Source organism: Lepus europaeus, chromosome 19, assembly GCF_033115175.1.
Source record: "Lepus europaeus isolate LE1 chromosome 19, mLepTim1.pri, whole genome shotgun sequence".
Classification (NCBI taxonomy): domain Eukaryota; kingdom Metazoa; phylum Chordata; class Mammalia; order Lagomorpha; family Leporidae; genus Lepus; species Lepus europaeus.
The window spans coordinates 14994104-15012622 of NC_084845.1; the positions used below are offsets into that span (position 1 = coordinate 14994104).

The 18519-nt window shown below is 58.0% G+C and overlaps 2 protein-coding genes across 2 annotated transcripts; both read left to right on the plus strand.

Moving 5' to 3' along the window:
• Nucleotides 1-1956: 1956 nt before the first annotated feature.
• On the plus strand, nt 1957-5165 carry THAP8 (THAP domain containing 8). The gene is given in 8 exon segments (XM_062175992.1): nt 1957-1967; nt 2104-2121; nt 2123-2287; nt 2511-2587; nt 2590-2819; nt 2821-2905; nt 3836-3900; nt 4314-5165. Coding segments are annotated over 8 exon segments (792 nt in total). The 3' UTR covers nt 4455-5165.
• A 1086-nt stretch (nt 5166-6251) lies between these two features.
• CLIP3 (CAP-Gly domain containing linker protein 3) lies at nt 6252-18406 on the plus strand. Its single transcript, XM_062176882.1, has 14 exons — nt 6252-6391; nt 6699-6922; nt 10216-10355; nt 10441-10534; nt 10704-10865; nt 11191-11309; nt 11977-12213; nt 13793-13928; nt 14088-14216; nt 15473-15616; nt 15686-15809; nt 15995-16059; nt 16445-16517; nt 16868-18406. Exons 2-14 carry the CDS (start codon nt 6757-6759, stop codon nt 16920-16922), a joined length of 1644 nt encoding a protein of 547 aa, XP_062032866.1. The 5' UTR covers nt 6252-6391; nt 6699-6756; the 3' UTR covers nt 16923-18406.
• Nucleotides 18407-18519: the final 113 nt, after the last annotated feature.

Here is an 18519-nt window from a genome sequence, read left to right on the forward strand (position 1 = left end):
CCACTACGCCACAGCACTGGCACCCCTCTCCCTTTTTTTTTTTTTTTTTTAAGATTTATTTATTTACTTGAGAAGCATATTTACAGAAAGAGAGATATATCTTCCATCTGCTGGTTCACTCCCCCAATGGCTGCAATGGCCAGAGCTGGGCCAATCTGAAGCCAGGAGTTTGTTCTAAGTCTCCGATGCAGGTGTAGGGGTCTGTGCACTCGGGCCATCTTCTACTGTTTTCCTAGGCCATCAGCAGGCAGCTGGTTGAAAGTGGAGCAGTCAAGACTCAAACCAGTGCCCCATATGGGATGCCCCTGCACTACAGGCAGATGTTTAACCTACTACGCCACAATGCCGGCCCCAGATCATATGGTAATTCTATTTTTAATTGAGAAGTAGCCATATTGTGATTTTTAAAATTTTGTTTGCTTTTAAGGTTTATTTATCTACTTGAAAGGTAGAATTAGAGGGGCTGGTGCTTTATTTGATTTATTTGAAAGACTGACGGAGAGGGAGAGACAGAGAACGAGATCCTTGTTCACTCCTTAAATGGCTACAGTGACCCAGGCTGGGCCAGGCTAAAGCTGTGAATTTGTTAATTTGTTTCTTGTTTTTCATAGTAGCCAGTCTAATGGGTGTGAGGTAGTATTTTGATTTGCATTTCCCTAATGATTAGTGGAGCTGAGCATCTTTTCATATTTGTTGACCATTTGTATATCTTCTTTGGAGAAATGTCTGTTCCCGTTGCTTGCCCATTTTTAAATTGAGCTGTTTGCTTTTTATTGCTTACGAACTTTTTAATGGGGCTCGCGTTGTGGCACAGTGGGTAAAGCTGCCGCCTGTGATGCCAGCATTCCATGTGGGCACTGATTTGAGTCCCAGCTACTCATTTCTAATCCGGCTGCCTGCTAACATGACTGGGAAAGCAGCAGAAGATGGTCTAAGTCCCTGCGCCCCTGCACCTACATGGGTGATCCAGAAGAAGCTCCTGGCTCCTGGCTTCTGTCTGGCCCAAGCCTGGCCATCGTAACCATTTGGAGAGTGAAACAGCAGATGGAAGCTCTCTCTCTCTTTCTCTGCCTCTCCCTTGCTCTCTTAACTGTGCCCTTCAAATAAATAAAATGCTAAAACAAACTTTTTAATGATGTGTATTTTCAAATATATACAACAAAAAATATGGTTGTATGATGACTGTTAATGTATCCATCATTCAGGCTCACCAGACGTCAAGATTTTGCCAATCTTTTTCACTGCCCTGCACCCGAGTTTTTTGTCCTACAATGTTTTAAATAAATACGAGACATCGGATCTTTTACCTATAAGTATTTCAGAATGTTTTTCTAACAGAATACTATTTTAGAAGCATAAACCGTTATAATGATTACACCTCACAAAAGTAATTTCTCACTGTTACCTAATATAGCTTATGCTCAATTTGTCCCAATTACCTTAAAAATGGCTTTTTACCCACAGCCTGCATTTGAGTTGATGTTTTTCAATCTGAAGATTTATTTATTTATTTAGAAGGCTAAGTTACAGAGACAGAAGTATCTTCCATCAGTGGTTCACTCCCCAAATGGCTGCAATGGCCGGGGCTGAGCCAGGCTGAAGCCAAGAACCTGGACCTCCATCTGGGTCTCCTACATGGGTGCAGGGGCCCAAGCACCTGGGCCATCTTCTGCTACTTTCCGAGGCACAGTAGCAAGGAGCTGGATGGGAAGGGGAGCAGCCAGGACACGACCAGGTGCTCACAGGGATGCTGCCACAGGCCAGCCCAGGTTGATGTTTCTTAAATCTCCCAATCCCTAACTTCCCGCCCCTACCTTCATGTTGTATGGCCGTGGAAGAAGTGTTTCACTTGACTGTATGATCTCCCACCTTCTAGATGTCTGATTTGGTGGGGGGGGGGGCAGGGAGACCAGGGATGAGGCGGGATAGGAGGGGCAGCTCAGGGAGAAAGGGAGAATGGGATGCAGGTTCGCGGTGGAGGAGGACTGAGGGCAGGGGGTGGTTTCCTGGCCCAGGGACGGCACAGGCTTGGTGTCCTCAGGGAGGAGTGGGCGGCACCTGACAGCACTGACTTGGTGACCTTGCTGTCCCCCCACCCGGCAGGTTCCCCCTGAAGGACGGGCTGGCTGCAGGCCTGGCTGCGGCACATGGGCCGTGACTGGGTGCCCAGCTGCCACCAGCACCCGTGCAGCGAGCACTTGGCGCCCTCCTGCTCCCAGTGGCGCTGGGGCGTGCGCTACCTGCCCTCCATCTTCTCCCGGGTGCCACCGGGCAAGGTGAGCGCTGGGTGGAGCTACTGCTGGAGTGTGACCACCGCCGGCTCCCCCGGGACTCCCACCGGTGCGTTCTGAGCCCCAGCCCTCCCCTTCCGGGGAAATTCCATTCCTGAAGTCTGGCCTTTCCGAAGGGAAGTCCCCCTGGAGACAGACCCCTGAGCCCTTACCTCCTGAGGGCTGTCCCCTTGGAGTCCAGCCCTGAGCGCCCTCCACCCTCTGCCTTGTCTTCCGGAGCCGGCGGACCAGCCGAAGGCCGGAGGAACCAGCTGCGCCGCTGCCGCGAGAGACCGCAGCCCTGCCCCGAGGCCCCGCGGCCCGGCCTCTAACCCGGTGCACCTGTTGGTGCTGGGGCCCGCATCCCGGGTCTCGGAGGCGGCGGCCACCGTGCTCCTGACCCCGCTGCCCCTTCCGCCCACTCCCGCGGGGCCGCGCCCTGGCGTCACTGCCCAGCGCGCCGGGGTTGGGCTGGGCGCGGTGTTGGGAGCGCTGCAGCGGCGGGTGCGGAGGCTGCAGCGGCGCCACGCGCGGCACCAGACGCAGCTGCGGGCGGGCGCTGGAGCAGCTGGCGCAGCAACTGCGCGGGCAGAGCCTGTTGGTGCGGGCGCGCCGGGGCCTGGCGCCGGCGGCGAGTGCGGCCCGGCAGCCCCACGGCGGCTGGCCCAGCCCACCCAGTGTGTTTCCGATAAACTGGGCTCCCATATTGGAAACTCAGAAATTTGCATCCATTTCCAAGTCGCCAGCTTTAATTGGAAGGGAGGAAAAAAAAAAAAAGAAAAAAGAAAGAAAGAAAGAAAGAAAGAAAGAAAGAAAGAAAGAAAGAAAGAAAGAAAGAAAGGAAAAGAAAGAAAGAAAAGAACCCGATAATGCCAAGTGCTCACTGGTTGGAGCTGAGTACTGGCTGCTCTGTTAGTTAATCATCGTTAAAGAGTCTTGCTCCGTGCCTGCCATTGAGTTAGTAATTTAGAAAAGACTTGTCATGAGCATGATGTTACGGTTGTCCCCATTTTCCAGATGAAAAAACGGAGGCACAGAGCATTCCTGTGGCCTCCCTAAGTCAGGCAGCCAGGCCCAGCTGTCTGACCCAGAGGCGGCCAATGCACAGGGCCTGTGGCAGAGCTCCCTGCCTGTGTGGAGCTTGTCTGCAGCCCCCTGGGGGAGCCCCCAGGCCCCATCTAAAGCCCTTTGCCTCTGTTATTTTACTGCTGGGTTGGTAGTGAGGGCTGGGGTGGGGTGGGGAGATTCTCATGTCTGAAAATCGGTGTTTGCCCAGACCTACTGCTTAAAGCCCCAGGGCCAAGCTTGAGGTCCCAAACCTAGCATCCGCGGTCCTCCAAGCCCTCTGTAGATGGGCGAGGAATGCAGACAGAACTAGGGCGTCAGCTACCGGCGGAAGGCGCAGAAGGAGCCCCGCCACGTCTCCATAGCTAAGGTGTCTCCAGCTGGCAGCCGGTGAGTGGAGCGTGAGCCCACACAGTGATTTGGCCTCACTAGTGCTCTAAAGCAATTCTGCTTTCTCCAGAGGCTCAGCAGATCTCACAGCACCGGCCTCATGTCCCCAGGTACCAGCAGTCAGCTGGGCTGTAGCATGGCTGCTTCCCCTGGGGCTCTGAGACTGGGGGCCTGGGTGAGGGCAGAGTTCACACTAGGCCTGGGGCTCTTTGTGGGGCTCGCCAGGGCCCTGAGCTGACTGTCTCTCTCTCTCTCCCTCCCTCCCTCCCTCCCTTCTCTCCCCCCACCCCTTCTCTCACACTCTGTCTTTCTGACTCCATGTTTCTGTTCCCCTGCCCCCCTCATTTCTCGGTGCATCTCTCTGTGCCCCCATATCCGTGTGCCCTTCCGTCTCCCTGCCCCTCGCATCTGTCTCCCGTGTCTTTCCCCCCACATTTCTCCCTGTTTTCCCATGCTACTGGCTCTCAACTGACTTCACTGTCTCCCCATATCTCTGTGTTCGTGACCCCCTCCTGTCACTGCTGGTCTGTCTCTCTCCCCTCCCTCCCCTGTGTTCCTCACCTCTGCCCTGTGCCTGGGACAGCATAGTTCCTGGGACCTGAGGAATCCCAAATCGTCACTGTCATCTGTGGAGGGCCTGACGTAGCTGTGGTCCTGGCCCAGGGCCCTGAAGCTCCCATGCTGGCTGCCAAGCCTGAGCTCCAGGCCACTCGGCCCCCCAGTGCATAAGGCCCAGCACGGATGCTGTGGAGAGACAAAAGACAGAAGATGGAGGACAGGAGACGCCTTGTGCCTGGGCTTGGCCCAGCCCTGCTGCCTGTGTCTGCGGAGCAGCAGAGCCTCCCTCCAGCACTCGACTTCCACCACCCCCTCCTGGAGACCCCATGAACCTTAGAGGGGACCTGAACCCAAGTCCCCTGAGTACCTGCCCCTGCCACCCGCAGCTCCAATCTTTCTAGTCAGTAACAACCCCTGAGCAGAACCAGGGTTGGGGTTTGGGGACTAGAGAGTTGCACCTGGCCCTGCTGAGCCCCTCATGCCCTTTGCCGTGCTCAGTGCCAAGCTGGGGACCCAGCCGTGTGCATGGCCGGAAAGCATCCCTGCGCACAGGGGGCTTGCATTTAGCTTGGGCAGAAGAGGAGCTGGCAAACTAATAAACCAGGTCGGTTCAGAGTGTGATAAACGCTGTAAGGACTGAGTGGAAGTGTAACTGAGAGGCGAGTCGGGGGAGAGGGCTCCCCGGGGAGGTGACGTTGGAGCAGAGACCTGGCTGATGAGTGGGAGCTGGCCTGGAAGGCGTGTGGGCCAGCCGTGCAGGGGAGGCGCAGCTCCTCATGCCCAGCCCAGTGTTGCTGTGAACACTGAAGGAAGGAAGGGTGGGGGCAGGGGGACAACTTTAGACAGAGCAGAGAGGGTGTCATTGAAAAGACACCAACACGAGTCAGTGAAACCCTGAGAGGGCAGACGGGGAACCATGCAGGTATCTGGGGGAAGAGCATCCCAGACAGGAGGCACATCCAGCGCAAAGGTCCTGGGGTAAGGGAGACCAAGGGGCCAGTATGGCTGCGGTGGAGTGACCAAAAGGGAGCGGGACGAGGCGAGATGGAAGAGATGACAGGCCAAGTTCACAGGGCCGTGGGCCTCGGCTGAGAGCACTGGCTTTTACTGGAACAAGGTGCGGCAAGCAGATGCCTTTGAGTCAAGGGGAGCACGAATGCGACAGGTGTTAGTAGGTCCCTGTGGCTGCGTGCAGGGAGCAGCCCTGGGGGGTGCGTGGGGAGCAGAGAGAGCAGGGAGGAAGTTCAGATGGGAGATGATGACAGGCCAGGAGGAAGGTCCGCGGCTGGGGGAGAAGGTATGAAATTCTGGAAATAATTCAAGAAGGATGAGGGGAGGAAGGGCAAAGCCACCCAGCCTCCTTCAGGCTGGGGTGAGGTGGGGCAGAGCAGGCAACAGGCAGCCTGGGGGTGAGGCCGAGCCAGGAGGCCCCTGGGGGAGACAGGTTCAGAGAGGGCTGGAGGGGTCTGCTGGCAAGTCTGCCCCGGGGCTCTGCTAAGGCCATGTGCAGGGGTTAATTTTCATGTCGGCTCCATCACCTATTGGCCGCGCACCCTTGGGCAGGGCAGGAGCTGCGTGAGCACTGAATGAGAGCGGTGAGGACACCGTGGTGATGGGCGTCGACGCCCCGTGTATGTAGGTCGGGCGCGGAGAGGGGTTAGGTCCGAGGTTCCACACAGAACACCCAGCACCGCCGCACACGGAGCCCCTGGCTTTCAGCGGCCTGGCCTGCAGTGCGGGCAGCGGTCCCGGAGGCCATCACAGCAGGGGCGGATAAAAAGCCTGTGCCTGCGTTCACACCCTTCCCCGTGCATCTCCTGGGCTCCCGATCCTCCGTGTCTGGCGCCTTCCCATCGCTGCCTCCGGCCCCTTCATCGATGCGTTGCCAGCAGCCTCCCAGCATCTCCTCCCCAGCGCCCGGCTCGGGGTAGCACTGCGCATGCGCCGCCAGCGCCCCTCCCTCTCCACCCCCATCCCCCGTCGGTGTCTGGGCCTCGTCCCCTTCTCTGTCTCGCTCTCCTTCCCCATCGCGTCCCCCCGCACCGACACCCCGTTCTGGCCGCGGTCTCCTCGGCCGCCGCTCTGCTCCCTGGCCCCATCCAGCCGAGGTAAGGTGGGAAGAGGCAGCCCCGCGCAGAAGGGGAGGGGCGAAGCATCCTGCATCCCGAGATAAACAAACCCGGGGAGGGGGCGGTCGACACCGACACGGAGGGGCTTGACGCGGGAGGAGAAGAATGGGGGGCTGGGCCTGGGGCAGGTGGCAGGCTCTGGGCGCCCATGCCGGGCCCTCTGATGGGGAACGGGGATCCGAGAGCCAGGGCTGGATGCGCGGAGGCCACCCGGGGCTCCGGGCGCACCTGGGGGCTAGGACCCCCGAGCCTCTGGGCGCTCTCTCTAGCTCATCTTTGCCTCCAGGATTTGCTCGAAGGCCGCCCCCGAATACGCACCCGCCCCCTGAGGGCCACCAAGGACCATGACTAAGACAGATCCCGCCCCAATGGCCCCACCGCCCCGAGGGGAGGAGGAAGAAGAGGAGGAAGAGGAGGAACCTGTCCCTGAGGCCCCCAGCCCCACCCAGGAGCGCCGGCGGAAGCCTGTCGTGCACCCCTCGGCGCCTGCCCCCCTCCCCAAGGACTACGGTAACCACTAACCCTTGAATCTGACCTGCACCCTTCAGTGGCTCAGCAGGGTGGGCTGAGTTCTGTTGGTGGCCATGGTGGGGGGATTCTGGGGAATTTGAAGGTGGACTGGAGGGGTTTGGAACCCCTCCGCCTCCATGAATTCATTGATCCACAGGAGAATGGAATTGGACTGATCTGAATCCTTAACCCATGACACATCACTCATTCAGCCACTCAACAAGCATGCATTGCAAGCCGCTGTGGACCTGGCTCTAGTCTAGGAGCCGAGGCCCCAGCATGGAGCACGAGAAACCCAGCCTTTGCCCTGAGAGAACAAACAGGCCTTAAAGCCAGCCACACAAATAAGTATAAGAATACAATATAATGGCAAGACATGAGGACAGTTATGTTTACCAAGAGCAGAACACTACATGGGCTTTTTCTTTTTCTTTTTTAAAAAAAGATGTATTTATTTGAAAGGCAAAGTGACAGAGAGGGAGAGACTATCCATCTGCTGGTTCACTCACCGAATGGCTGCAAGGGCCAAGAACCTGGAACTCCATCCAGATCTCCCCTGTGGGTGGCAGGGGCCCAAGCGCTTGGGCCGTCTTCTGCTGCTCTCCCAGGGGGCATTAACAGGGAGCTGGATCGGAAGTTCAGCATCCGGGCTGGCGCTCTGATGTGAGGGCCAGTGCTCCACAGCGCCAGCCCCCACAGCTTGACAAGATAGGGTTTCTGGGGCTGGTGTTGTGGCGCAGCTGCTGCCTAAGAGTCCCGGCTGCTCCACTTCCGACCCAGCTCCCTGCTAGTGCACCTGGGAAGGCAGCGGAGGATGGCCCAAGTGCCTGGGCCCCTGCCACCCATGTGGGAGACCCGGATGGAGTTGCAGGTTCCTGGTTTTGGCTATTGTAACCATTTGGGGGCGTGAACCAGCATATGAAAAATCCCCCCATAACTCTGAATTTCAAATAAATAAAATAAATCTTTGGGGGAAAAAGAAGAAGACGTGATTTCCCTGAGGAAGTACCATTGGGGAGACTCCAGGGGAATGGTCAGGGGAGAGGCTCCCAGAGGAGGTAACCACAGCGGGAAAGGCTCCAAGGCCGGACGGCGTGGAGCTGCGGGGCCCCCTCTCGGAGAAGCTGAGTGTCCATCATGTACACGGCACTACTTTCTCAGCACTCCCCCTCTGGGATGAACCCCAGGCTGAGTGATGGGCATTTAATGGTGAGGGAGGGAAGAAGGGGCCAGACAAGGGAGCAGATAAATCAATCGGGTAACTTCAGCTGGGAGTGAGAGCTGCGAAAGAAATAAAATGTGGAGATATGATACACAGTGGCCCGGGGGCAGCTACTCGAGACAGACTGGCCAGAGCAGGCTTTTCTGAGGAGACAGCGTTTAGTGAGACCCCCCAGGAGAGCTGGAAAGAGGGAGCTGTAGGCAGAGAGCAAGTACCAAGGCCCTGAGGCAGAACTGAGCTTGGAACAGAAAGATCTCGGAGCTGCATTTAGGGCATGATCAGAGTTGAGGTGAGAGGTTGGCATGAGCCAGAAGTGCGAACTTCGGGTATATCCTAAGTGTGATACAGGGAGAGCAGTTTGTATGGGGGACAGCATTTTAAAAGCAGAGAAAAATATAGGTCGAATCGGTAGTGTTAACAACTCCCTCTGGCTATGGAGGAGAGAGGAACGGAGCGCAGCCAGAGCTGGCTTTAGGAGCGCATTTTAGAAGACACTGGATGGGAATCCCCAGCAGCTGTGAGATTCAGAAACTAGGAAACAGGTTCAGAGAGTTGGCATTTCCAGGAAAGACGCCATCTGTGGTTAGGGCACCCACTAACGGTGGCTCAGAGAGACTAGAGTTCACTTCAGTGTGATAGCAAAATTGGAAAGTTATCTGGGGCCCAGGGCAGGGAGGGCCCTCACCAAGGGGACTGCAAAGCTTTCTTTGGAATTTTGCCTGGATGTGGCCATGGCCCTGTGGCCCAGGAGTGGTCTGAGGGTCTGGGCTCCGAGGACCCCTCCTTGTTGACCCAGGAGAGTCTGGTAGAATGTGAAGGAGTTTGGGCATGTGGCCTAAGACAGGGCGAAGGCTAGGGTTGGCTCCAAGAGGAAATTGTTTGGTCCATTTTTCTGTTCATCAGCAAGGATTGACTATGCATCTGCTGCGTGCCAGCCGCTGTGCCCGACCTGGGGCTAAGGAGTGAACAAGGCTGACCTGGACTGGAAGCACTCCGTTTGCAGCCTAGTGAGGGCAGCCACAGAGAGGAAGAGGAAGGAAATGGAGGGAAGAGCAGAGGGTGAGAGGAGGGGGACGGGAGAGAGAGAGGAGGGAGCGCCCTGTGAGTAGTGATACCGTTGTGATGTGACTGAAGCAGGGCAGGTGGTCTGTGGAGTCTTCTCTGAGGAGGTGCCATGCACAGAGCCTTGTGAAGATCTGGGGGTAGGCAAAGCAGGTGGCCTGGCGCAGTGAGGGACAGAGGACCACTGTGGCCGGAGGGGGCCGAGTGCAAGGGGCGGGGCAGAGAAGCAAGGGGGACAGATTGTGCAGGACCTCCTGGCTTGTGGTTTGTGCTGAGTGGGATGGGAGCCAGGGGAGGGTTCTGAGTCAAGGAGGGCTACGACGGGACTGCGGGTTTTAAAGGAGCCCACAGGCTGATTGCTGGCCACTTCTATGTGTCACTTTCCTGGGCTGTGTATGACTGGTCGTTTGCTTATTCATCTACCCTGCACTGAGTCCTGGCCCCATGCCAGGCCCTGTGCTGGGTGGTAGCATTGCCACGGAGAGCAGAGTGCGCTGTTGGGGGAGGTGGAGATGCCTCCGTGTCACTGGCTGGTCACAGGTGGGATCCTGATCACTCATGGATGCATTGTATGTGGATCGCACAGTATTTGAAACGTGTGAGAGTTTTCTTAAAAGCAGGACTTCTGGCTTTTTTACTTGTGTACTTTTTACTCTCACTATTTGGCCAGACTCTACTTTGCCAGGGCAACCGTGGGCTAGCGTGCTGGCAGCCCCCTTGGGTGTGCGAGCTTGAGGTGCTGCACTCCTTACCGTACTCCTGCATCCAGGGGTGGAGTTCCCTGCTTGTAGGAGCTGCCACATCTTCCCGTTTTTTGAGACATACCGAGCATCCACACTGTTAGGTGAAACCTCATGCTGGCCTTATAGAACATGCCTAGGGGTTGCGTGTGGCCCGTGATCCACCAGTTTGAGACCTGCCTTAGAGGTCTTCTAGGACCTGTAAGTCTCCTGCCTCGTTGGGAAGAGAGGTGCTGGCTGCCCTGACCTTGGACTTCTTGCCACCCCAGCCTTCACATTCTTCGATCCCAATGACCCCGCGTGCCAGGAGATCCTGTTTGACCCCCAGACCACCATCCCGGAGCTGTTTGCCATCGTGCGCCAGTGGGTGCCCCAAGTCCAGCACAAGATAGACGTCATTGGCAATGAGGTAGGAAAACTGGGGAAGCCAGGGAGGCAGGGGATGTGAACCCCCCACACGTGGGTAATTCTCCCCGGGCCTCTGGCATGTCCAGATTCTGCGTCGGGGCTGCCACGTGAACGATCGGGATGGACTGACCGACATGACACTGCTCCACTATGCCTGCAAGGCCGGAGCCCACGGAGTCGGTGAGCCACGAGACCCAAAACCTAGGCCCCCAGACCCGGCACTCTCAGGCCCTAACAACCGCATCAGGGGCTTCGAGCGGAAGATCCCCACGTGCAGAAGCCCCGGGCTTCCCTGTGCGGGTGCACACCCGGGGGAGGGTGTTCGAGCTGACCCGTGGCTGTGACGCAGGCGATCCCGCGGCGGCCGTGCGCCTCTCGCAGCAGCTGCTGGCGCTGGGCGCGGACGTGACCCTGCGCAGCCGCTGGACCAACATGAACGCGCTTCACTATGCGGCCTATTTCGACGTCCCTGATCTCGTGCGCGTGCTGCTGAAGGGGGCGCGGCCCCGAGGTGAGGAGGGGGAGGCACGTGGCTGGCAGTGGGCAGGGTCCAGTTGAACCTGAAGTGGGAGGAAGGCGACTGGGGTTGGGGGAGCGAGGGCCTGGCTGAGGGAGAGGCCGAGGTGGGTGCGGGACACAGGCCAGCTGGAAGGGGCGAGGACCAGGATCAAATAAGGTACGGGAGGTGGAGCTCACTGGTCCCCAACCCCAGGGAAAGGCAGAACCTGGGTGGGAGAGGCCTGGTCTCTGCGCGGGGGTGGGAGGAGAGACACCTGGAGGTGGGTAGAGCGCCAGGGCCCCACACTCACCTGGAAACCTCTCCTTCCGCGTCTCAGTGGTGAACTCCACGTGCAGTGACTTCAACCACGGCTCAGCCCTGCACATCGCTGCCTCCAACCTGTGCCTGGGCGCCGCCAAATGTCTGCTGGAGCATGGTGCCAACCCGGCACTGAGGGTACCGCCACCCTGGCCCAGCCCCGGGACCTCCTGCTCTCCTCTGGCCCCCACAGCCCCCCCCCCCCGCAGTGTTCCTTGTCGGGTGAAGGCTATTAGAAGCCCTGGTTTACAAGGGGGAAACTGAGGCAGAAAGATTAGATTTGTCTGCACCCAGCGAGGGTTACCTTTTCTTTCCATCCTGCCGACCCTGGGCAGGTGTAGACGGGATCTGAAGCCTGCCGCAAAAGCTGCGTTCAGCCCTCTGCGGATCAGTGGGTTGGCGCCCCCATAAGCCTTCAGTATGATCTTTGGCTTCTTTTCCGTCAGCAGGTCCCTCCCAACATCAAGGACTCTGCACGGTTATCTCGGCAGAGGCCATGGCCTGGGCTTCTGGGATCCTGCCTCTTCTCTTCCCCATTGGCCCCTGGCCCTGTACACCAAAGCCTATCCCCAGTGTCCATCCTCTGCCCCACCCATGGCTGCATTACAGGCTGGGGCCTGCCCCGCCTCCCCCCATCAATGGCATGTCCCCTAACGCTAGCGTGTGGTCCTCATTCCCTATTGGCTGCACCCTTGTCCTACCTTCAATTACCTGTCACACATCCCCAGTCCAGGGCCCCAGGGGTGGACTTCCCCAGGGAAGGTCCCAGGGTGTGACAGGCCCCCCTCTTCCCATTGTCCCCTAGAATCGAAAAGGACAGGTGCCAGCAGAAGTGGTCCCAGATCCTATGGACATGTCCCTGGACAAGGCAGAGGCAGCACTGGTGGCCAAGGAGCTTCGGACACTGCTGGAGGAGGCTGTGCCGCTGTCCTGCGCCCTCCCCAAGGTCACACTGCCCAACTATGACAACGTTCCCGGCAATCTCATGCTGAGCGCACTGGGCCTGCGCCTGGGAGACCGCGTGCTGCTGGACGGCCAGAAGGTCAGCGTCTGGGGTGTGGGGGGTGAGACCCAGCCCCCTCGTCCCTCGGAGTTGAGCCCTTGGGTTGGTCTGCCCCCCTCCCCACCACTCACCAGTACTTTACTTCACCTGACGATTGTCCTGTGCGTGCCTTTGTGCCTTGCCCCGAGCTCCGCTCTCGGTCAGTCCTAGGGCACGGGGAGGGGGGTTTCTATCACCTGACGGGGACAGCCCTGAGCAGTCGTGGCTGTGATTGGGAAGCCGGGCAGAGGGGTCAGAGCAGCTCTGTGCACCTGTGGCTCCCCCAGGGTCTCATGGTTCCCAGTCAGGCTCCACCTCCACTCTCAGAGTAGTCAGGATGTTGGTCAGGAAAGTGCAAGCCAGCGTGACGGGGGTGTGAGGGGGTGTGATGGGGGATGCACCCGACTTGGACGAGGAGTGAACCAGGAAAAGCCAAGGAGAGCAGGCGTATCGTGGGCAGAGGGTCTTTATCCACCCAAGCACTCGGACTCCTTCACTTTTTAGTTCTAATGCCTGGATCACAGCAGGCCTGCAGGCCACTGGACAGACAAGGATTTTGTCTCTTACGCAGCAGGAAACCGCAGAAGCCACATTTTGTTTCCTGATCAGGGGTTCGGCATGGGTCAGCCCCTCCTCCAGAAAGCTGTCTGTGTGTGATCTAACCAGATCCACGGGGGATTTCTGAAGGGGTGGACCGACTCTCCCCAGTTTACCCCCCAGAAGCTGCAGGAGGCTCCGAGGTGAAGCCCTTTGTCTGAGGACACGCCGTGGCATGCACAGCTGTCATGCACTCAGGCAGATCTCGGCGTTGCCACCTGCCAGCTGTGGGGCTGACGCCCATGATAACCACCTCTCTGGACATCTCGGGGCGGGGGGGCGGTGAGGCCCTCAACCCAGTGGCATGCTCTGGGCTCTTTGTGTGCGAAGCGCTGTTCTGGACCCCGTACAGCTATTAGCCCATTTTATAGACCAGGGATCGAGGTGTGGCAAGGTGAAGGGCTCATGGTAGCCAAGACACTTGGTATGAATTAAAAGGTTCTCTGTGGGGCAGCCATCCCATGAGGCGAGTTGTTATCCTCTTTCCCGGATAAAACCGAGGCCCAGGAAGTCCCCTGACCAAAGCTACAGCACAGTGGTAGCCAGCACTTGCTGATCCCTCACTAAGCGCCAGTCCCGCCCAGTAGACTTTCTTGTGACGGTGGTGAGGTTGTGTCCAGCAACCTAGCCACAAGCCACTTGTGGCTACTGAGCACAGGAAGTTTGGCTACTGTGGTTGAAGGGAAGTATTTTTAAATTTAGCTTAAATGTAAACTGTGGCATGTGCCGAGTGGCTCGTTACTAGGCAGGGCGGCTCTGTTACAATCCTGTGAGGCGGGAGTAATTTCTGTTCCCATTTCACAGGTAAGGAAACTGAGGCCCAGAGCCTCAGTCAGAGTCATGGAACCAGTAGACTGTGACATCTGAGCTGGGATCGGAGCCCAGGGCTCCCTCATCTGCCCCACCACGCTGCCTGCGTGCCGGGGTCCACTGTGACCTCCAAAGACCCCTTCCCAAGCCGTAGCCTCCTTTGTCTCCCCAGACGGGCACGCTGCGGTTCTGTGGGACCACCGAGTTCGCCAGTGGCCAGTGGGTGGGCGTGGAGCTGGACGAACCCGAGGGCAAGAATGACGGCAGTGTTGGGGGCGTCCGGTACTTCATCTGCCCTCCCAAGCAGGGTCAGTCCCACCCGGGGTCCAAGAGGGGCGGGGAGGGTGTGGTGGGGAAGGTCTGCGCAGTAGCTCGGATGCTGCCGTCTGGGAATGGGGCCTGTGGGTTGAGGACAGGGCCATGGGCAGAGGCTTGGGCAACTTCAAGCCCAGGCTCTGTGTCCCCAGGCCTCTTTGCCTCCGTGTCCAAGATCTCCAAGGCGGTGGATGCACCCCCTTCATCTGTCACCTCCACGCCCCGGACGCCCCGGATGGACTTCTCTCGTGTCACTGGCAAAGGCCGAAGGGAGCACAAAGGTCGGAGGGGAGACTGTGGGGCGGGAGGGCTGGTCCTGGGGTGCGCTGTGCACAGCTCAGCTTCTGCGACTGGTCCTGGGGTGTGCTGTGCACCGCTCAGCTTCTGCGACTGGTCCTGGGGGCGCACTGTGCACAGCTCAGCTTCTGCGACTGGTCCTGGGGTGCACTGTGCACAGCTAAGCTTTTGTGACTGGTCCTGGGGGTGCTGTGCACAGCTCAGCTTCTGCGACTGGTCCTGGGGGCGCTGTGCACAGCTCAGCTTCTGCGACTGGTCCTGGGGCGCACTGTGCACAGCTAAGCTTTTGTGACTGGTCCTGGGGGCGCTGTGCACAGCTCAGCTTCTGCGACTGGTCCTGGGGTGCGCTGTGCACAGCTCAGCTTCTGTGACTGGTCCTGGGGTGCGCTGTGCACAGCTCAGCTTCTGCGACTGGTCCTGGGGTGCACTGTGCACAGCTCAGCTTCTGCGACTGGTCCTGGGGTGCGCTGTGCACAGCTCAGCTTCTGTGACTGGTCCTGGGGTGCGCTGTGCACAGCTCAGCTTCTGCGACTGGTCCTGGGGGTGCACTGTGCAAATACCTGCAATGGCTGGCAATGGGCTGGGCTGAAGCCAGGAGCCGGAAACCCAATCCAGCACAGGACCGGGACTCGGGTGGGGAGCAAGCCAGGCCTGGCGGCATCCTGACGCCCTCCAGCTGCAGGTTACTACACGGCTGGCAGGAACCCACTGCTGCTGCTGCCCAGGGCGTGCACCAGCAGGAAGCCCGAGTCGGGAGCCGGATCTGGGTACTGAACCTAGGCACTCTGGTACAGGACACGTTCACCCAACTGGCCTCTTAACCGCCAGGCCAAACGCCTGCTACCTACCTCATTTTGAAAGGATAATTTCTGGGGTCCTGACTTCTGACTCACTTTTCCTGTGGGACCACATATCTTCAGCTTTCTTCATTCATTCGTTCTTTTTAATGGTGCTCTCTCGTCTGCTGTATCCTCAGGTTTGTAAAAGGATTTTGCATTCTGCAGATTCTATGACTCATTTCCCCTCCAGCTTACTAAGCTCACTATTGTTCTGGCTCCCTGCTACCTTGGATTCAGGTTCCCTTCAGATCCAGCCCTCCCTCCCTAATTCTGAGGCATGTTCTAGAGTTTCTGATCGACCTCAGGACATGGTTTCTACATTGGGGTTGCCCAGGTGGTGGGGGTCCTCAGCGCTGGCACCTTGGGTCCCACGTCCCATGCCTGTATCCTCTACCCCCCAGGCAAGAAGAAGTCTCCATCGTCTCCTTCTCTGGGCAGCCTGCAGCAGCGTGAGGGAGCCAAGGCCGAGGTTGGAGACCAAGTGCTTGTCGCAGGCCAGAAGCAGGGGATCGTGCGCTTCTACGGGAAAACCGACTTCGCTCCAGGTAAGGACCTGCACTCTGGGGTGGGGGGCAGGCCAGGCCTGGCGGCATCCTGACACCCTCCTGCTGCAGGCTACTGGTATGGCATCGAGCTGGACCAGCCCACGGGCAAGCACGATGGCTCGGTCTTTGGTGTGCGGTACTTCACCTGCCCCCCAAAGCACGGGGTCTTTGCACCAGCATCCCGCATCCAGAGGTGAGCCCAAATCCCAATCAGAGCCCCGATTTCCCCCCTCTCCCATGGTCTCCTCTTGGACATGCGGCACAGTGTGAACACCCACATTCCCTAGCACTTTCTTCATGGGCCCCCTGGGGCTTGGCTCCCAATCGGACCCTGGCCTCTTGTGGCTCTCACTTCTCTCATTCCCTGTGTCTCCCCAGGATTGGTGGATCTACCGATCCTCCTGGGGACAGTGTTGGAGCCAAAAAAGTACACCAAGTGACAAGTGAGTTGGGGGCTGGGGTGTGGGAGGGGCATGGAGTGGGGACGGGAGGAAGGGTCGTGGGTTCTCAGGTATGTGCCAGTGACAGAGTCTTTGGTATTTAACTGGGGACATGGGGTCCGGGAGAATGATGAGACAGGGTCCCAGAGAGGACATGGGCCATAGGGTATGGGGATGTTAATGACAAGGCTCTGAGCAGGCACTGGAGACATGGGGAGGAATTGTGGGACATGATAGATTTTATTGACAAGAGGTCCAGATGAATATTGGGAAGGTGGGGTCCAAGTGGGTACTGGGGATATGAATAGATAACAAGGAGTCCAGGTGGGTACTGAGGACATGAGTGGGTCTGTCATCCCCTCACCTGAGACCCTGCCCTCCTCTCCAGTGACGCAGCCCAAACGCACCTTCACGACAGTCCGGACCCCAAAGGACATTGCATCAGAGAATTCTATCTCCAGGTGCGTGGCCAACCCTGGTCCCCCTGCTTCCTGTGGGATGTTTAGGGAGAGGCATCCAGGAGACCACTGGACACAGGGGTCTGGGGTTAGGAAAACCCGTGCCTAGCAAGCATATCCGGAAGCAGTCTGCAGGGTGAGGGATCCCCACTGCATCCTGGTGGCGTCAATTTTGGGGGGCAGGTAAAGGAAGCAGAACACCCTTCATTCCACACAAGTCTAAGAAGGCCAGGGTCAGGCAGAGGCAGAAGCCAGAAAAGCCAAGGCCCAAACAGGGCGGGGAATGGCTGATGGACCCAGAGGTGCTTGCCCCCTGCCCCATCACAAGGTGACCCGGTTCTCCTCCTTTCCAGGTTGCTCTTCTGCTGCTGGTTTCCCTGGATGCTGAGGGCAGAGATGCAGTCTTAGAGGCCCTGGATTCCCGACAAAGAGTCCCCTCTAGCGTCTCCTGACACAGGAACCCCCAAGTCACCCTGAAATAGAGACCCAGTAACACATCCAGATTAGAAACCCCATTAGCCAGCCCTCGACCACTGAGGCCCCATTATTAACAGACTCCCCCGCGAAACCCCCAATACAGACCCCATGTCACCCAGACAGATTCCCTGAGTAGCACCTTCAGGCTAGCCCCTTCCCCAACCCCTCAGAGCAGGCCCCCCAGTGAACAGATTTCCACGTCACCCCAAATGATGGCGACCCTCTCCACCTAATGCTCCCCAACAGGCCATCCTTGAGTCATTCATCACTGGATCAGAACCCCCCATTAACAAAGACCCCACCCAAGTCCCCTTGAAATAAACACGGGTCACACCTCCAGAGGAAGAGACTTCATGCCACTATGCCCCATTTTACATCAATCTCCTTGAGATGTCGTGACCCCATGGTCACCCCAAAGCCCTTACACCCCAGACCCCCAATCAGAGACTCCCTCCATTAATAAAGACTCTTGTTCTTACCCCTCAAGAAGAGATCCACCCTAACCAGCCCACTGTCACCCCCAGTTTACAGACACCAAAACGGTCCTGGAAGTGCTAATTACAGGACTCCAAGTCTTCCTGCCCTCTGCGCCCTCGAGAAAGCCCCAGTGCCTTGTATGAAGCCCCCCAACATGGCCCACAGCCCCTGTGCTGGCCAGACTCCCAGAAAATTCTCTATTTTTTAAGTAATGACTTCCCCCTTTGGGGGACCCCAAAATTTGGAGGCCCCATTCTGGGACTCTGAGGAATCCCAAGCCTCAGAGTCCACATGTCCCAAACTCCTCTGTGCCCTCAAGCCCCAAGGCCCCTAACTCCCAGGACCCAAATCACAGAATCCCCAAATCCCCAGGGAATCCCAAATTTAAAAAAAATCCAGCCCGAGTCCCCAGGAAAGCCAATCATGTGGTCCTCGTGCCGGGATGTTGAAGACTGCAGTCAAGAAATGCATTCCAGGCTCCGGCGCACCTCGAGCCCTGCTCACGGGCACGAGGAGACCCCAAACAGCAACTCCCATTCCTGCAAACGGGAGGACTTCAATGCCAAGTCCACAGATCTCAAGACACCCACATTCCAAGAGCCCCCAGTCCCAAGGGGGCCCCTAAGCCCTAAAGCCTCCATCTCTAATACATGGAGGGCCCTAAGACCCTGAGGGGATCCCAGATCTTGGAGCCCCACTTCAATCTGCATTCTGGTCACAGGTCTGAGTCCTGGGTCCTAAAGGACCCCACAGCACCTGGGCCAGACCAACAGCCTGAGGGCCAACCTGAAGGCCCAGGGGGGTCCAGGGTGGACCTGGGGCCCTGACCACCAAGGACAGCTCACGACTGCCCCTTCACTGCATGTCCCCAAACTCAGCATGACCCCTGTCCTCGTCAATAAAGACGTTTCTATGGCCTCTCTGTGTCCAGGTCATTGGGGTTGCGGCCCTGCCTCTGTACCCTTGCTGGGGGCGCACGGGAAAGGGTGTCCTTCCGTTAATCTAGCCTCCCTGTGGCACAGGCTGGACAAGGATGGCCAGGCCTGCGGGA